Source organism: Amphiprion ocellaris, chromosome 18 (assembly GCF_022539595.1).
Source record: "Amphiprion ocellaris isolate individual 3 ecotype Okinawa chromosome 18, ASM2253959v1, whole genome shotgun sequence".
NCBI lineage: Eukaryota > Metazoa > Chordata > Actinopteri > Pomacentridae > Amphiprion > Amphiprion ocellaris.
This window is the reverse complement of record NC_072783.1, coordinates 25487373-25507855: the sequence shown is the minus strand read 5'-3', so window position 1 is coordinate 25507855 and position 20483 is coordinate 25487373. Positions and strand designations below refer to the sequence as shown.

Genomic DNA, 20483 nt, shown 5'->3' with positions numbered 1-20483 from the left:
CTGCACTTTTAATATGTGCTTACATGGTGGTTTGCATCTAATTCATTGAAGTGAAACTATCAAACATTCTGTTGAATAATTGTCTTATTGTCATTTATAAACTGTCTTTCACTGGTACACATCGCTATTGTTTTATCGCTCAGACCTAGACAGGACAAGCAATTTTTTTTAATTAATGTTAAAACGCCTTAAAAACAGCAATCTGCATCCAGAAAAACAACTCTCCATCTCTTTTAACAGTGGCTGCTAATCTCTCTTTTAGGACTGGTGATTGTAATAAAGCAAATTCAAGCGCAGATAAACTGCTTTAACTGCTGTCATTTCATGTCTAATTGCCCAGGAACACTGTTCAGTGTCTAAAACGTATCAGTCAGTGGCACGTGAATGTGCTCATATTATAAAGTTTTGCTTTGACAATTCAGGATGGTTTAAATTGTTTATTAATAACCAAATATCTTCATTTAACCATATTGTCAAAACACTACTGTTCGCGCAGTGGCTGCTGTCTGCTCAGCCCACCTATTGTGAGTGGTGAATTCCAGTAGAGCTGAAGAGCTGAATGATTTAGCAAAGATAATCTCAAGTGTTTAAAAAGCTCTGTCATCCTCTAAAACACGAGCCAGTGTGACAGCCCTTTCAGAAAGCGTAGTTCAGAAGAGCCAGAATAATTTGTTTCCTCAGGTTTGAGTGGCTGTGTGTGTGCATGTGGAAGAGTAGATGTGCTCGTACTTGAATGTGTAAAGGGAGAATAGGATTCAGGACTCTGCTAAGGAAATCTAAAGTGTTATCTCAAAGTGGCTTACAGAGTTGCAAGGATTCCCTGGCTTCATTAACATATACAGTCCAAGCCGTAAGTATTTTGACACTTATACATATTTCATTTTTTTTGTTCTTTAAGCTCTGTGCTTCAGCACATTCAATTTGAAATATAGCAAGCCTCAGCTTTACTTTGAATAGCTTTACATCTATAGAGAGAGAACTGTGTAGAAGATATATTCCTTTTATCACAGTGTCAAACTGCAAAGGTTCAAAAGTAATGGGACATTTGGCTACTAAATGTTTCCTGGGTAGCTGTGTTCCATGTCAGTGTCAGCTCATGCACAAAAGCATGCTAATGCTAAAAGCTCATACGTTGAGTTAATTAAGAGTTCCTATTTAGACTGAGAGGGAACAGTTTGTCAATATGAAGAGTAAAGAGTTCACTGTGCGAGTGAAGACAATAACAATGAGGCTCAAAAACCTTCAACATTTATCACATACTTATCAAATGTCGTTGGTTGGCAAGAATGAGGCTGAATTTTAAAAAGCATGTGGGCACAGGAGAACTCAAAAAAGGCAAATGATCTGGTAGGCCTTGGAGCACAGGTCTCGAGCAGAAAATTACTTCCATTATGAGAAAAGAAAATCCATTTATGACTGCACAGCAAGTTAAGACAACTCTCTGTGATGTTGGTGAACTTGTATTCAAAAGGGATGAAATGATTAAACAAAAATCTACTTTTATCAAAGGGGTGGAAAGAGGAATGTGTGGAGAAAAAAGTGTATAGCTCATGACTCAAAGCACACCTTGTCTGTCAAACATGGCGATGCTTCTATTATCACTTGGGCGTCTACAGCATGGCTGAGAGTGAAATTAGCACACAGGCATTTATTGATGATTTCACTGCTAATGGAAACAGAAGGATGAATGCAGGAGCATTGTGTGTGCCCGGAATCAGCCAAACACATGAAACTGATCGGACGACATTTCATTATGTTGTCAGGCTACAATTCTAAACGTGCGGCCAAAACAACCAAAGAAATCTGAAAGGTTAAGGGAGATGGAACATCTTTAACTGAGTCACCCACTTAATATCAGTTCAGCATTCATTCCACTGCTTGAAAAGCACACTAAAGGCTGAGAGACCCCACAAAATGCAAAAGTTGTATCCAGGGAAGGTCTGGGAGAGCATCACCACGAAAAGACAGAGTCCAGGCTGTAATTAACTACTCAGGTTCTCTACATAATCTTATCTTATCATCTATAATAATTTGGTTTGTCTTTATGTGCCTTCCCAGTTTCTCTGGAACCCCTAATCGTTGGGCACTAAAGCGATAACTATCACAGAGTTTTTTTTCCAATACTGATGTAAACCCATTCAAATTGAAGGTGAGACTTGACACTTTTTTTGCAATATCCATTACCTTGCTTCAAATTGAATGTGCAGAAGCACAGAGCCTGAAGAACTGGACTGTAATATTATAGTGAAGGATGATGAAAGTGTGCATGTGTGTATGTGTGTGTGTGTGTGTGGGAGATGGGAGGACAGAGAAAGTCAAAGCCCTTTAAATCCATAGTTCTTTGTAGATATTTAACAGAACTACGGGCTGTGTTATTGCAATTTAATTTGTTCTCTTGTTTTGGAGTGAGTGTGTCTCACCTCGTGTCTTTCGCCTTTGTTTTCCGTGAGCAGAATGATAGCGTCGGCCAGAGTGGTGGCAGTCGCTTCCACCTGCTCCACCATCACCTGTCGAGAGCTGTAGATGGCCAGGATGTAGCCAGGGAAGTCCTGACTGGGCCGCCGTGCTGCTCCGCTGGTAGGGCTTGAGACTGAAAAGACGGTAGATTAAATAATTCGATGAATTATGGCAAAACCTAAGTTTAGGTGAATGGTTCTGTTATCATTAAGTAAATGTTCACAAGAGAAACTACAGCTTGTGGCCGCTGCATCTGTACACCTACTGGGCGTGGGTGGACCTCCTGTCCCGCTGACATTCATCTGCCAGTGGTTGAAGGCACAGCAGACAACAGCATACTCCCCCGGCTCCAACATGACGTCACAGCCGACGAATTTCTTCACCGCTCGCTTGCTGTGGGCCAATAGACGGCCCAGAGTCAGCTTGTTGCCACTACCGAAGGAGGCGCGGAACACCATGATGCACAGGTCCAGTAGGTGGCTGTCGGCTGTGTCAGAGCGCCTGAAGGGAACAAAAACAAAAAGCATACCACAAAGGGTAAAAAGGAAGGAGAAGGGTTGAGGGCTGTAACACGCTGATTATTGTTGTATTTACCTGCTTCCCTCCTGGAACAGAGCAAACTCCAGCGCTGTCCTCTCCAGCACGGTGAGGGCTGTGACCGTGACCGGCCCGTTGGCTTTGCTGGGGAAGCAGCCTTGTAGCCTCACCTCCTGCCAGTCTGAGTGGATCTTACAGATGTCCACTGAATCAAAGTACCTGTGGGAGGAAATAAAACTGAGCGCTGAGAGCCTTCTTTAGTCTATATGTGGCACTGACAGCCTATATGGGAAGAACAAGGTCTTCTGAGACACAAGCAGTGCGACCAGCTGATCTCAACCCTGAAAGTCTATTTGTATGCATCACAAGCAAGTCTTTAACATTAGCATCGCCTCTGAGGGTGCTGCTGTACAAACACAATTTACCTTGCTAACATATCAGACCTCTTCCTTCAAAGACAGAGCCCTCGAGAGACTTTCTCTTCCTCACTTTCAATCTGTTTTTCATTGTTTCATCACTTCCTAACCTCGCTCTGACAACTGTCTTACATCGCACTTTTGTCTTCTTGACAATCGGGAAGAAGGGAGAGAAAGAAAAGGAAGGAATGCTGAAGTTTTACAGATAGTTTGGATCACAACAGCCAAATATGTCTGCTGATGACACCCCTTGTTTCAAAGTGCTTGTCTTCTGTACACCCTTGTTTTTAGTTTATCGATAATCAACATTTGTCCTATTTGTCCACTTGATCAGTTGATTTAAAGCCCTTATTTGTCCAACAAGCTGTCCATTTTTTCTTTATCTAGTCCAGGGAGACACAAGCTGTAGGTTTGTCATATAGTACAAAGCTGAGAGATTATTTGTCTGTCAGAGAAAACAATAAACAGGCAGAAGACAAATGGGATTCTCGCCTGGGCTGAATGCATTTTTCAGGTTTGAAGTGTTCAGTAGGACAGCAACACTGGAGTTATTGCAACTCTTATTTTGTTAGAGAGGAGGGACATTAATGACACACAAACACGTGTACTGTGCGCAGATAATTTATCTGTACCAGCTGGGTGGACCTCCACAGATCAGATGATTTGCTGACATTAAGAAAACCCTTTATAGGCAAGCGCAGTCTTGTTCTTAAGTTCAGTTTAGAGTGCAAAATCAGGTTATTTCATTCTACTCATGAGCTGTTGTTGGTGGGAGTCAAAAATTACAGTCAAATTTCACACTAGATTTTTTAGTTGTTGATTGATTTTAAGGCTGTAATTTATTTCATTTTTCTTTTAGTTATTTGTAACACTATATTAGCTTCAGATGTGCTTTTGGAAAATTTGCGAGCAACAACTCTCCATTTTGTTTCAGTTTACTTTCAGTTTTGTTTTCAATCATAGTGCTCCAGGCAGCAGGGTTTACTGACATGTACAAGGTCACCGGGCTGTTAAAATGGACATTTTATGAAAGGAAGAACATTCAATTGCACAGAAACACACACAGAGGGACAGTGAGAGAAAAACTAGTCAATACTTGTGTATGACTGAATGACAGGATTAATCTAATATGACAAAACACACAGAGAGCCATGACAAGTCTAAGCTTCTGCCTGCCAAATCCCTGGCAACCAAAGCAACCACAAAAAAAAAACAACTATTTCATAATAACACCATAGTGTGGAAACCAGTGTATGATGCGCTTGTCAGCAAAACAACAAAAACACTGTCACTCAATGCGGCGTTAATACCAGACGGTCAGTAAAATCTACACAAGCATGAGATTATTAAACCAGTCGTCACATTTAGCACATTATGTGTGTCCATAAAAACACAATCAAAAGGGCATTTTGAGTTAATTCAACTGCACTCAGATGACAAAACAGTTGACAGTTGCAAATCTAAACAGCTGGCGATGGGTACATCTTTTATGGGATAAATCCTCACAGGAAGTCATGCATTTTACATTGCTTACAGTGGCGGTTTTGGAATAAACACAAAAGGTGGGAAAGAAAGAACAACACAGACATAGAAATAATCTCTGCAAAAACAGCAGCAATGACAATTTATGCTGACAATATATTCGGGTTCAGTTTCAAGAGGAGACACTGCAATGATACCTGATGGCCAGTAGGGGGCAAAAAAGTTAACTGGGAATGAGCGAGGGTGAACACACCATCAGGAACAGCAATAAAACCACTGACCGTAAATGACTGTGATGCAGTGTTCTGCTAGTAAACCTTTGGTCCCAGCCTTCGGGTGGATGTTACTTTAACATGTATCACACACCTTAAGGACAATGTGCCCGATCACACTGTAAAAACTGCTTAAGAACAACTCAAGGAACATGACAAAGAGCTGTTGATACAGCCTCCAAACTCCCTAGATACCAGCCTGATCCAACAACCATGGGAAAAAGCCTAATCCACCAAGACCCCTTCTCCATAACACACAGGATCCAACAAATCTGCTGCCAAACACCACAGAACACCCCAAGAGGTCCTATCTCCAGAGCTGTTTCGGCAGCACAAGGTGGATCTATACAATATCCAGCAGATGGTTTTAATTTTGTGACTGGTGATGTAAGTAAGTGTGAGTTACATCATTGGGTTAATCTCAAACACAAAAATGCTGGGTTACAGCTTTAAAATATTTTGAAATGCCCCACAAACCAAAAATAGTTTCAGACAGATGCACAATTACCACTAAAAATTTGTTTCTATAGCTGTAGATCATACTTAAGTTGTGAAAATATGATTATTACTTTATAAAGTCAGTGTACTCCATCCAGAAGACACCCTCGCTGCTGCCATGAGCCATCAGTTCATGACGGAGGTGCTGAGGCCAGTCCGTCCACTCGTCTGACCAGCTGCCATTCCAGGAGAAGCGACCCCACGGGTTACGCAGCCGCAGCAACCTGGAGCAGAGTGACAGTTAGGGAGGGAGATAATAGACAGACAGACAGGGAGAGACAAATACAGGAGCCAGTTAAAGTGACACCAGCTTTCAGTCAACGCAGCATCCTCATCTCTGCAGACCCGCATTACTCTTTTTATGGATGATTGCCTACGTTTTAACAACCCATTTCATTTTATTGCCTCCTCCGTACAGTGAAAAACTTAGGAGGCATAATGGAAAACCATATTGGAGAGTCCTCACTTTCTAAAAAAAGAAAAAAAAGTGCAAGTGGTTCGCTGTTTCCAAACTGCTTTTCATCTCCTCAAGCTACTAGCAGGAGGACTCGAACTCATTTTTGATCAATCGTCTGCCACTCCGATTGCTTTATGGCAGTAAATTACAGTGGCGGTGTGTGTGGCTCTTGAGCAAATTACATCTGGGATTTTTGGCTATTCTCAACTTCCTTTCAAAGGTGATACAGAAGAAGCCGCCACCGTGTCAACTCGCAATGCTACTTCGATCAGTGAGCAAACTGAACTGGGGCACACCTGTTCTCAATAGCCATTAGCCCATTTATCCATGAAGCACTGAAGAAGTACTTTGACAATGAATGCATCTGTTCAAGTTATTCTAAACTTAGAATACACACTCTTTAGTACCTATATTATAAAACATTTACAACAGTAAAGCCGTAGTGTTTAAAGTGTGATGTTTTAAGCTGTAGCCGCGAATTAGCAAACAGGCTTTTTTTTTTTTTAAATGAATAAATTTAAGATACGAAGCATTTCTATGAAATAGATATGCAAACCTGTCAAATTGAAGCATACTGTAGGATTCATTGCTTTCAACTAACATTTGCAGCAGTCATGAATGTGAGATGGCAATGCAATTGTATAATGTATGTGGTTGAACATAAGCCCCTTATAGACACGAACTCCTTTCCATGAATCTAAACATGTCGGTTTAATGTCTGAACGAGCACCTTGGTCACTTTAACCTTAGAAGTCACAATGCCCATCTTACAAGGTCAGATGTAGTTGCATTTTCATATCACTGTCAGCACGGAGGACGTGTGAAGTATGTGCTGTCACGGTTGGGGGATTTGAGGATATCTTTTTCCCCATTTCAGAATCAATATCATAACACAGAGCACAGTTTGTGAGCTAAAATCAAAAAAACACTGTTCTCGTTCACTTAGCCATACAAATTCACATCATTTATGGAGTAAAATATCAATAAAAACAAAACCTTGAAGTGATTACAACAACAAAGTCAGATTAATAAAATTCATCAATAATAGATGTAAGGTGGGTTTTGAAAAACCATTAACAGGAGAAATTTAGTTTGTTGCTTCCAGCTGCTTCTGAGTTGCTTAAATACCTGCAGCATCAGGCAGAAACAGAATTCATCTGAGCTTCTCCAAAGAGACAGCTGCATGCATTTAGGCACAGCTCAACAGCTCTGACTTCATTAATTATTTCTAATTATAAATGATCCTTGACATGGAGACAGGACGGGTCAGGAACTAATCACACTGTGTACTTTTCCTCACTTCAGACAGACGAGCTGTCACACAGTCAGTTTATTAAAACACTTGGACAGAATTTTTATTGTTTAGGAAATCATAAGTAAACCAGACAGATTTATGAGCCGTTATTAAAATAGATGTACTCTTTTTCATTATTGCTGTATATAACACTTGATGTACTATACAATCTCACATGTATGACAAATATCATCTGTGTACCTTGGCTGTTCCTCACACTGTGGTGGGTGTCTAAAGGAGGCCGTGAGGAACATTAACATAAAAGCAACGTAACCCTGATTAACAGAATACCGCACTTTAACAGACTGATGAAGTCAGCAATATCCTGTGTCTGAAAAAGGCTTTACAGGGCTTCTATCATGTCCACTAGTTTCAACTATTTATGCCTGCCTTCTAAGAAATCACATTTAATACCAGTTTAAGATGAGAAATGTCTCTCGATCCTAGAATGGCATGAGAATCTTTATTCAGAACAAAGTCAAACACTTTTTTGATGCATTTGTGAACAGAACAATTACCGCTGTAGTTGCTGCACTCATCCAAAAGTGACCAAGAATTAAAATGTAAACTAATTTAAATTGCAGGCTGTATTTTTTTATTGTTTTGCAGTAGTATATCTTATGTTTCTACTGAAAACAAACTGGAATTTTTCTTCAACTTCCCTACTTCAGGAGTATACAGAATTGTATCTGTTGACAGTTAAATGGAAGAACCAGATATTAATTATTGCACTGATGACAGCCAGGGGAATTCCACGCCCGTCCAAACCATGTCAGTCTTCCTTTCATTGCCGATGAAGAAAACTGAATTGGAGCTTTGCTTGAGAGCCAGGGGCCTGAAGTAGCTACTTCCACTAAAATGGTGCCCCAGTGTTTTGTTTAAGTGAATGAACTGTATAATTTAAGGTACGTGGGCTGGATGCCAACAATACACTAATTTCATTAAATTTTACGTTTCCCTTAAAAGTCTACCATATTTTCTGCTGGAAGGATAAAACTGATGTAGATAGAGCAGATAAATGATAGATAAATGAACACAGAGAAACATCAAGTGATCGGGATAAGATGAAACAGAAGGATGTAAACAGTCATTCGAGTTTATCCATACCTGTAACCTTGGACATCTCGTACATCCAAGATGGAATACGCATGTCGAGGCCTCAGACCCAAAGACTCATAAACAACATCGTCTACTTTCATATTGCCTCCTCCACAAGATGCACCCATCAGAAACCTAAGGGAGACAGATGTGAGCAAAAAGAATGTTCATTTTTAATTGAACTATTTAAGTTTGGCAGCAGTACAGAGTTACAGACAACAAAAAAACAAATATTATTTGTGCATATCCATACATCCCACTGATGTGTTTCATTTTGTCATTGCTGCTCCTCTTTGGTGATGAACTTTGTTACTCTTTAGTGCAGTCTGTAAATGGTCTCTTGTTTTTCAGGCTGTTTCCCTCCTTTGATATATTAAAGAATATTTGAAATAATAATTCTGGCAGATGGGCCTGCAGTTTGGCCACAGATGATTTGGCCCCTTTGGAGTTCTGCTCGTCGTCTCATGTTGCTTTGAAAGCTCACTTATCAAAGCGCTGATTAGAAGGCTTCTTTCATTTACGGACATATGCAGCAAATTGGCATTCAGCACCTTTGTAGCTTTATAGCACCTTAGCGTTTGTAGTTGTGATGAGAGAAAATATCGATTCAAAGTCTTTTTCGAAAGAGATGTTTGCTGTTTATTATTTGATCTATTCGTTGTGGAGTAAATACACCCATATTTCCCGCCTGCCCTTCTCTTACCCAGCCTCTTTGGAGCTGAGCATCTTGGCCCAGATGAGGTCCGTATCGATGGGCTCCTCTCGAGGGTTGGTGGAGCTGACCTGGAGCATGAGGGAGTCACAGGGAGCCCCGGTCAGCGTGGCCAGGCCCTCGATGGCACGCCCTGCCTGCAGGGCAAAGTAGGAACCGTGGAGTTTAGCCAGGGCCTTCTCAATCAGCGCCACCCATAGCTGTTTCCTCTGGGCCTGGAATGACGGGAAAGAGAAGGAGGAAATATTTAGTCACGAAACTGAGGATGACTCACAGAGAGAGGCACATTTATAACAGACTGTTGTCTTTACATTAGTATATGCTTTAAGGTGTCAACATATTGACTGCGACTCAAATGTATAAAGGTTTCTGAACACAATAACCTGATAACAAGGGTGAAGTACTGTATTTATTTATTCTTGTCTTAGCATTACCATACAAATTACTGTTCCGGCATTCCTTACATGGTGAATTAAATACCTTTGACTTGCCATACCCAACAGCTCCTCTATTTTTTTTCTTCCTGTTTTTCTTGTCTTCTTTGAGAAGAAGGTTGTTGATGCCAGATAAGGTGTAGATAAGGTACAATGTTTTTCCAGGATGTCGCTCCAGCATGTACGAATGCCTGCATTTATTTCCGTGCCTTATTTGCTGCATAATTCAATACTTCATTTGTCCTGTAATTGTTGTTTAATTACACATTCCACCTCTGTAAGGTCCTTTGAGACGTGCTTGTGATGAAAAGCTACATAATGAACCAGTCTGAACTCATTAATAGGTTATTATTCAGGCTTTCTGCAGGGTTCACTAAGTTAAATTTAAGACTTTAAGTATTAAATGCCACATAGAATGCACTTTGATGCCTGTTCCACTGGCTGAAGTATGAAAATATAGCAATTACAACCAGTTGGGATGATAAGGCCTAGAATTCATTACTAAACACATTAATTTATTGACATTTGTAACATATTTTTGCCAGTTCTTATCAGAAGAGTATGACAACAATTCACAATAATAACTTTTATCATGACCTGGACAAGCAGTAGAAATGGAAGGAACTGATTAGAAATGAATTTAAAGTCCGGTCTTTACAGAAGTTCAGTGGTCTAGAATAATAATGACTGAGTATATATGATTTTTTAACACCTTTCTTTGTTAGAGGAAAACATTTGAAGACTTAAAGGATTCCCTGAATACATTGTTTTAGGCTGCAATTCTATCAAGCAGGCAAATGTAGCATGATAGAGGGCATAGAATATTTAAGTATCTCTTTCTATCTAAATTACTTTTTGCGATATATATATATATATATATATATATATATAAAAAAAAATTTGGATTTCTCCAACACGTCAACCCCTCTCAGATGTCCAACTGTGTCATCCAATAGGAAAGTGCATCTATAAATAGCGGCAAAATGTAACAGATATTGACACTTTATTTTAAAAAATCTACAAAAAGTAATGTTTCATTGCATCATTCTACTGGCAAAAAACAAAGAGTACGCACACTTCATAGACTGTGTCAGAGACATCAATGTAGCAGTGTCTGGTGTGTATGATGCAAAGCCAGATTTTAAAGCGAAACTGCACCAGAGGAATATACATCAGAGGGAGAATCCGCCACAGATGATGATGTTGGCGTGTCCCAAATCTGATGGTCCCGACAAATGTGGCAAGGAGCTGAGGTTATGCTTTACAATTCAATTGCATAACACAATCTGCCATTGGCTATAGCGGATCAAATGACTGAACTTTTACCATACATATAATAATTTTTTTTTAATATAATCCATGATTTTATGCGTACGGCAGAAAGCAATTTCAAGGGGCCAAAATCTGTATAATTTAAAGTCATTCGATTTAAGCTGATATGGATGCTCTCCCTTCCAGGACTCCCCACATTCTGCTGACCTGGGAAAAGAGGAGGTAGCCATAGTCGTCGCAGGGCAACATGTCATCCACCAGCACTGTCGTCCATGTGCCATCTTTACACAGCCGAACCTGGTAAGCCCCCTCTGGACAAATGGTCCTGGTGATCATCACCCTCTCCACCAGCTCCGGACGTTCCGCCAACACCGCCAGTGCACTCAGGAACCTGAAGAGAGAAATAAGACTCAGCGGAGTGTAAAATGAAACGTCAGATCAGGATGGACAGATGAGAAAATGAGAGGATGTGACAGAAACAAAGCGCAAAGAAAATGTGAATCAGGCAGTGAAACAAATGGAGAAGAAAATACATAAATGACCAGCTGACTGTGATGGACAAGTGGTGGGCCGGATGGGCGCCCATTTTCGTCAAACAGACAGGAATGCTAACGCAATTTCAAATGGCAATCAGAGATATATAAGAAAAAGACTGACAAGCAGACATTAAACTGTTCATGTGGAATTAAAACATTCTCTATCACAAGGTACCTCAAGCAGTTATGAAAGTTTTTTTTTTTTTTTTTTTTTAAACATAATTTGCTCTCATTGAAAATCAATCACATTTGATGAGTCAAGCTTCTATGCCTTCTGGTTACCTCCCCATTACTGTTAATTCACCCTGCAGCAATGACAAACTGACTTGCTTCCCCTCATTAGCTTGCAAGAGAAATTAGTTAATCAAAAATCCGGATACATCTGAAAATGCTAATTCTTTACACAGGAGAAAGCTGCTGGGGTGAAAAGGATCTGATTTAAAAGGAATATATTTTAAAGAGAACATTATCTGAAAATGTAGAAATGAGATCTTACAATACTAATGAAATGGCTACAGAAAGTAGCAGTTTTGAGAGAATAAGCTTTAAATATTTGTCTTTGAGTGCTGCTCACTCACTGCTGATATTGCACATACAGTATTTTGAACTCTCTTATTAACAACATAGCCGAATTGCTACTTTTGCCACTGGCGGTACTATCACAATATCTACAAATAAAAGGAATACCCCTTTCAGTCCAGCCATCATTGTGTGTTAGGGCAGCAGCACTTTAAAGACTGCGTGGGGTTAGAAACGTGTATTGTTAAAGCTATATTCCATCTGTTCAAGTGGCAACTGAGCGAGGCCGATCAGCCCATTCAGTCGCAGATGAAATACCAATCTGCAAAAAGAATCCAATGAAAATCCAATTAGCTGTGTTCTAATGTGGCTCTGATGTCAGCCTGTATTACAGCCGTACTCAAGGACAAAAGTGACTGGCACTGCTCTCTTCTGCTGTTATTGGTTGGCTAGCTGGAGTTGGGATGTTTGCTGGTTTATTAGGACAAATGTGTGTGTGTGAGGCAGACAGAGAGAGGGAGACAGAGAGATGAAGCCAATGAGGAAGAATTTGGGTTACATCCTGTTGCGAGTGAAAGGATTTGGCTCTGGAGACGGTTATTTTTGATAAGCCGTGTGCACTGGTGAAGTGAAAAGTTGTATTGGGACAATTTTGTGACTGCCTGTGCTTTGTTGTGTGTGGTGGAAGATGGTGGACGGCAACACAGACGCACGCACGCACACACACACACCCCCAAAGGATACACAGAAGAAGGGCAGGGAGATAAAGCATGTGTCCAGACCCACACCCCTGTGAATAATCTCCCTGTCAGGTGTATCTGTACATCTGTCCAACTCCACCAGACATTCTCTCTTTCATTTACTGCTCGTCTTCTTTTTTCCAGCCTTCCAATTTTTCAGATTCTTGCTCTTCAGTTACTGTTTCACTACCTTTGTGCCTCTCTGTCACTGTCTCCATCTACTAGCTTCAGGCTGCAGTGTTCATTGAAAGCAGACTCAGACAAAAACCACACGGACTGAGGTGTTATCTGCTGTCTGCTTTGGATTCCTCTGACAGTTTGCAGAGATTGAACTGAATGAAAAATGTTCTTTTACTTTAGGGCTCTTTGCTATTCTTGTTTTGTCCTGGGTCAAAGCATTAACCACTGCGACTTTCCTTGTTTGTTTGTTGTTTCCTTGTAGGTCTTCTGTTAAAAAATGGTCTGTCTCTAGGTTGTCTAAACTGATTAGTGTCCTGTGCATATTTGTGTTTAGTTGAGACAGCTCACCAGCAGTTTCCAAGGAGTCCTTGCAGGATGTCAGAGGGTCTCGGTGTGCGAAAGACCGACCACTTGACGCTTCTGTCTTGCTTGAAGTTGCTGCAGTTGATCTCGTGGGGGCGCAGCCACTTCTTGATTCGCTGCTGGACGCTGTCGCCCTCGGGGAAACCCACGGAGCGAGGTCCCGGAGGGAAACTGTCATCCACGAAGTTCACAGAGTTCTGAGCAAGGACGAGTGGAGAGACAGTGGAGGTTGGAGAAGAAAAATAGGAGAGAGACAAAGGAGTGAGATGAGTGAAAATGTTTTATGACTTTAAGTTAAAATATTCAAAACTGTAAAAAACTTATGTTTGCTAAGAGAAAACATCTTATCTAAAAAAAAGCCCAAATCCATTTTTAAATCATGCCCGAAGGAGCTGGTGAGAGCGCTTAAAAATAAAGTTTTTCAAAGAGTGAATGCAAGCTTGAAGGAGACTTTGAGGACCAACTATCCTGCATTTTTCTATTTTTTTTTGCAAGTGAATGATGATTAATACAGGCCACTAAGTAATCCTGGGGGTGAACAACAGCAAATGACTGCCATCCACATTTATTCATGTGGCAAGAGGAATTACTTCCACTCTTAGCATGGCATTATACATGTGCACAACAGAATACCAAATGTGGCCAGGATACAAGGCTAATATGCAAATTCAAACATTTGAAGCTTGTCATTTTCTGACACGTTCCCTGCAGACCGCTGAGCATTTTAAATGACACACTGGATTTTAACACTCTGAAATGTAGCTGCCTTTCTACTGTACACACGACCGGGACTACATGGATATATTAACAGACCAAGACACCCAATCTGACACACTATCTGCCCATCTAAAACTCTCCTGTACAAACCTGAGAGGGCAAACAGCCACACACGCCAAACCCTATCCAGTTTCCTATTTGTGGTGTCAGAAGTGGGCTCAGCCAATCATGTTGGGTGGCAGGCAGGTGATGTAGTGTGGGCACCCCACTAGTGGCTCAAAGTGAAGCGAATTGATTAGTAACCATTCCCCACAATCCAATTCTGTAGCCTTGATGCAGCATTAGCTACCAGACAGATTCACTTCAATGCATTCTTACCACCATGACCATCCCAGGTCTCCACGTGGCTTACTGATTCTGTAGTTCACTGGCTTAGGTACGACCCCTGTGCAGGCTTTTTACTGTAGGGGCTTAGAGGTCAATTTAGATTTTCCACACGAGTGCAGAGCGAAGCTTTGGCCCTGGATACATATAGACTGTAATTCTAACTCATGCAGCTCATAGAATATAGTTGGTACATTCACATGACTTGAGAGAAATGATGAAGACGAGTCTGTGATTTATGTACAAACTGGGCTCTAGCTGCTACGTATGAGATAGTTACTATAACTTTTCTCACGTGATGCAGGTGCGGGTGTGTAAAACAAATGCCACAATCATTATGCCAGGATATTTGCCACAGAGCACTTTATCAGTTGGCATGTTTATTGACGTAATCTGTTTGTCAGTTGTCAGCATGATTTAACTCCACATCCTGAATAAGGGTTAGAGTTAGAAGTCCAAACCCCTACAGTGAAAGGATCTTGTGGCTCTGTTATACTTGAGGAGACATTTTGCTGGCATAATTTGGGTCCACTTGTCCCCTTGTCATAGCAAATAGATAAAAAAGTTGTGCTGAGTGATCACCTTTATACTATGATGAAACATTTCTATCCTGATGGTAGTGGTCTCTTTCAAGATGATCATGTCTCCTTTAGTAGGATACAAAGCATCACTGAATAGTTAAAATGAGCATGAAAATGATGTAAATCACATGATACAGGATATGAATTAAACTTCAGCTGATGAATAAACCAGCAGGGTCATGCTATATTTATACATAGTACATTATGTACATTGTGAAATTCTACCATGTGGTTAAACATATTTGTAATTCATCCTTTCACCTCCAGAAGGTACTGCTGTTAGTAGTATCCTGTTGCATTTACATCTTATATCATGAGTGTATTTGAGAGGTTTGTCCTGTACCATTTAACAGATATGATGTTGAGCGGGTTGGTCTGCAGCAGCCCGTCCACAAGATAAAGCCTATGCAGTAAGCCTATTAGCATCTGGAGTGCACTGGATCCTTTGCGTGTGTTTTGTTGTTGTTTCTGAAGAGCTTTAGACACCATATGACACTCTAGGACATACAGCTGGATTCAAAACTCTATAGGGAATCATCGGGAAATATGAGCTAATCCAACTTACATGAGCAGACATCCGATTAGATTAATGATTAATGTTAATTGCCAGCTTACCATTAGATAAGCTGACAACCTGTATAGGCACTTTAGCTAAAGTTGTGGTGAATTCGATTATATCATCACTAAAATAATGGGAATTCATTGAGAGGGAGCAATACAAACAATCAGATGAAAAAAAAATACTTGCTAGTTTGCCTACTTCTCCTTTCCACTGATGTATCATCCAAATTTTATGTCACCACTGAATGACAATTGAAATAAAATGCACTGTTACATTAAATAACAATAGTTTCTTGTTTTTGGAATAATCTAAGTACACAAATCAGTACAGTGTATAATATTAAGGTCATTGTGTTGAGAAATTTTAATGAGAAATGAAATGTTACATATTATACCTTTAACATGCTAAAATCTCAGTAGAGCATATAAAATGGGATCAACCTTTGATTAACATTAATTCCCAGTGTAAAATAAAATGAACCAAATATTAGTGCAACTTCTGCATTTTTAAACGTGTAAGAACTATGAATTAAATCCACAAACAAAACAAATTCATGTTTATTCAGCTCCCGATGATGTGACATCTATAAGTGTAAGTCTAGCAGACTGTCCTGTCCTCACTCAGTGAACTTGGCACTGCCGTCTCTGGTTCTATCCCTGGGAATGTGCCAGTACGCAAACCCAGGACTGCAATCAGCCAATTCAGCGCTGAGCTGGGAAAACCTGCTGCCTTCCCATCATCTCCCAGACTACACAGAACTGGCTGCCATACAATTTCTTTTTTTGAAGATAGTAAGCTTGTAGCTAGATATCTACATGTTACAGACAACCTATTGATCTCCTAAAACGTGGTGACAAGTAACTATAGAGCCGAATTTCACAGCGCCACACTTATTAAAACCCAAAACAAAAGCATCCAAGAACAGCCTGGCACGTACAGTCCTGTCACAGGCAGTGAAAACCTGTCACTACAGGCACTCGGAACTTAGAACCCAACATGAAAACATGAGCCCCAGATAAAACCCAAGCGTGGCAAAAATTGAAGCGAAAAGTAGTATAAAGAGTGGTGAAAACAACGGGGCCAAAACAAATCTGTCAATCTTTTGACATGTAGCATATTTTTGTTAGTCCCTCAGAGGGTGACATGGAGAGGGAACAGAGTAACCGGTCAAAGCCACGCTGTGTTTTACAGTTCACAAGTTGAGCTGATGGCTGTTTGTAGCATTTACCTGTTTGGCACAGTGAGTAAACGGACACGCTCTGGGGCATTGGCATCAAGCACATACCTCTCGCTCTCAAAACCAATCAAGGAGAGTCGAAAAGCAAGGGGGGCAAGAGAGACAAACTGCACTCAGGTGGAAAGAGAGTAATATTTCCTACACCATAAGTCCAGCTGCAGTTTGGGGCTTTATCACTTGCTACAACGCAGAAACAAACTCTACAACAATTTCTATTTCATCAGCAGAGTCATCTTTTTAATCCGACAGGCCTAGAACGAAAAACAGGCAGTCTAAACATTTACTATTTTTGTGGTTGGACTGCCCACCTGTCTTGTTACAGGGTAAACCGAAAGCTTTTATCATTATTAAATTTTCACCACTGGTGTTTTGATGCTTGCCAAGTGTTCGTGCCTTGACAAAGAAGGATTAGAAAGACAGGCACCTCTGGCTTACCAATTTACCTCCCTTTTACCTCTTTGGTCCCTAAAACCGAGATGCAGCAGTTGATGCTGTTAGTGATTACATTCACTATAGGGAAGCAGATCATTTCTGCTCCTCTCTAGCTCTGCAGCTAAAAATAGGCTAGCCCTGTGTTCACCTTAGCACGAATGCACACACACACAGTGAGCTACACGTTGACTGCTACACTGGAGAATTGGGTGCAGTCGTGTGGAGAGGGTGGGATGGGGGTAGTGGGTGGCAACGGGAAAGTATATTTTGAGGCATTAGCAGAGAGGAGGGAAAAAAAAAAACAGGATGAGCATGTGGGGATAGATTTGATGGAAGAAGACGGGATAAAAAGGAGATGAAGAGGGGAGAGAACTTTGAAGAGCACGGAGGGGATGAGTTAGAGGAGCAGAGCTAAAATATTTGAGGAGAGAGAGAACGATGATAAAAAGAAAGAGTAGCTTAAATGATGAACTTAAATTAGGAACAGAGGAGGGGAAGATAGGGATGAGGGATCTCCGATATCCTTCTTTCCTACTGAGCCAACTTCCCTCCCACGCTCGCAGCACCGAGCCCTGTGACTTTCAAAGAAGCCATTAATAATGCATTCAAAAGCTCACTTCATGCTATTGTAAACATGGTATGATAGGCGCCATGCTGATGTAGTAAAGAGGGCACACACCCGAATAAATTTGGGGAATATAAGCCTGCTCTAAAATTACCTGAAACCAAACACTTGTGAATTCTGCAATGCCCACAGTTTTCTGAGGTTTAATTAGTGTAATCAGATTTGTCTCATTAGCATCAGTCTTAACAAATGGTTTCAAATGAGCCCTTCTGACAGACCTAAGTAGCATATCCATGACAACATAATACAGGCTTATCAAAGGTTGAGCATTGCAGAGAGGAAGTGAGCTTGAAGCAGTGGGATACAAAGAAATAACATAAAGGCTGTCATATCTTAACTATAGTTGCTAGGGGAGGCATCTCTGCATGTCCAAACAGCTGTGACACTGAATCACATGAAGGTGACAAGAAATACACAACTGGGTACAAAGTCTATTTGATCTTTGAACATTGAAGGTGGAGCTTGAAAACCTCGAGGAAAATTGTTGACATTTTAGCTATATCTGTAGGGCATTAGAGATGGTTAGCATGAGCGTTTACCGTAATTTACCTGTACACATGCACTAATTTACACAGTACATGCTGGAACGCTGTTGTGTGTCCGAGCTAGATGGTTTATCATTTACAGAGCCAGAGCTGTGTGCGAACAACAGCGAGCGAACACTGAAGAGACATTCAACTGAATCTGACAAAAAAAAATTAGTGGCTAACTTTCTCTCTGAATGCAGAATCAGAGGCAATGTTGATTTTGCTAATGATAACTAAGATGAAAAACATTCACTGTTGCTCTGCTTTTCACAATGACAACTACACTGAATCTTAGCAAAAGCGATATTTCTTACATTTTCCTGTCAACGAATAAAAACTAAACGTCTAAAAGTCTTATCCAGTGAGTGGTAGCATCCATGGATTTACACACTGCGGCTCCTGATGAGACAGTTTCCCCGACTGTCCAAACTATTTCTTGTTCTGTAGGTTTACTTATTAGACCTGCTGTACTACAGTTTATAGGATCTCCTTACATTTGTCTGTCAGTGATGTTACCTAAAGGTGTCAGTTCTTGAATGAAACAGATACGACTTAAACTCATCTACAAATTCCAATAGGAAGACGTTAAACACAAAGCAGCTGAAACAAACTAGGAACATGCTAACATTTATTAAAAGGTAAGTGAATGTTAATTTAGGTCTGCTAATGTAACACAGGTGTTATTTATGTAATGTTAGACCCAGCAAGACATTATTCATACTGCCGTCAGAAAGACTGAGTCAGTTTAAGGAGTAATGATGGTGTTCCATCTAAGGCATTTAAATCACCTTCTAGATGTTCACTTGAAAAAATACTGTTGGATAACTGTATTATTGTTATTTAACTACTTAGCTTCTCTTCTTGAGTTAAACCCAGATGATAAACAGGATTTTGATGAACAATTGAGTGAATCATCCACTGAATGAGTTGCTGGTTCTTCATGGTGAGAACAGCTTGCCACAGTGATGCTAATGCTAGGTGAGCGTGACAGACAGACAGAGAAAGCATTTCTGTTCTGACAGTCAGGGTTTGGAAATGATAATGTTAACCAAATTTACTGAGGAGTGTGTGCTTGTTGTACCACTGAGCCTTTCCATTAACCTTGCACTACACGAGAATATCCCCTGAAACATGGATGCATGATGATATCAGGGCATCATTGGTATCAGCAGATAACTGCTTTAAAATGAAATATCAGCATGGGCCCAAAATGAGCAATGACAGATAATGCTAAAATTGAAAATGTTACATCAAAATAAATATGCCATGTTTTACATGTAAGTTGAAGCAGCTTTTTAAAAATTTTTTTACATCATCTTGCCCTGTGAACGCGCACATTTTAAAAGCACTGTATTTAACATCAGCATCTGCCAGTGGCCATCACAGTAAGAGCAGCCATTATAATATGGTAATTCCACTAAAGGACAGACTTGATGTTGTCTGCAATTAGGTGGACAAAATATGTGCATATATTAGGACTGGCAGTCAGCCAAACTGAGTTTGAAAATATCAGCATATTGGATAACGGTAAATAGTCTTCACTGTGCTCCCCTAGTCTTGTGGAGCCATACCAATCTAGCTCTGAGACAGCGCAGTGTAAAAAGGCCTGACTGCACTTCATTCCAGTTCTGGTGAGGTGAAAAAAAGCTCTGGTGTGTTTGCATTTCTTTAAACTAATCACAACTGTCTTAGGCAGAACTAAGTACGTAGCACAGTAACGGTGTTTACTCAAAATAGTGAAAAGGAAATTGTTTTGCTGAAACATTTATATGAAACAAGGCAAGCATTTAATACTTTACTGAAAAAAATAGCAGCGCTGCTTTATTTCCCGATCCCAAACGTATCAAAATTTTACATTTTCAGTGTGTTGCTTGAAATCAAATCACTAAAATTTGACTAAAAGTAAAACAGTTTTAGAAATGTTTTTGTTGCTATCAAGTGCTATCAAAATTAGTACTGTCTGCATGCTCTGGAGCATGGTAATAATGCATAATTACTTTGGTGAGGTTGTTATGACAACAACAAGAGGCTTGCATAATTACATTTTTCTTCATTAAGAAAACAAAATCCTTGATGATTAACTTTTTGTCATACGACATTTATGCAACCTAAACTGAATGTTTCAGGGTGTATACTGTTATAAAACAAGAG

At 40.3% G+C, this 20483-nt stretch overlaps 1 protein-coding gene across 2 annotated transcripts in view; it reads right to left on the bottom strand.

Annotated features, from left to right (window-relative positions):
• capn15 (calpain 15) overlaps nt 1–20483 on the bottom strand; it is a 47683-nt gene that overhangs the window by 6039 nt on the left and 21161 nt on the right. For both annotated transcript variants that reach the window (XM_023298412.3, XM_023298411.3), the window contains exons 3-10: nt 13253–13464; nt 11137–11320; nt 9215–9438; nt 8521–8646; nt 5734–5886; nt 3052–3213; nt 2723–2958; nt 2421–2590 (exon numbers count right to left, since the gene is read on the bottom strand). In XM_023298412.3, the coding sequence (XP_023154180.2) occupies nt 2421–2590; nt 2723–2958; nt 3052–3213; nt 5734–5886; nt 8521–8646; nt 9215–9438; nt 11137–11320; nt 13253–13464 (1467 nt within the window). The remainder of the gene's footprint in view (nt 1–2420; nt 2591–2722; nt 2959–3051; nt 3214–5733; nt 5887–8520; nt 8647–9214; nt 9439–11136; nt 11321–13252; nt 13465–20483) is intronic.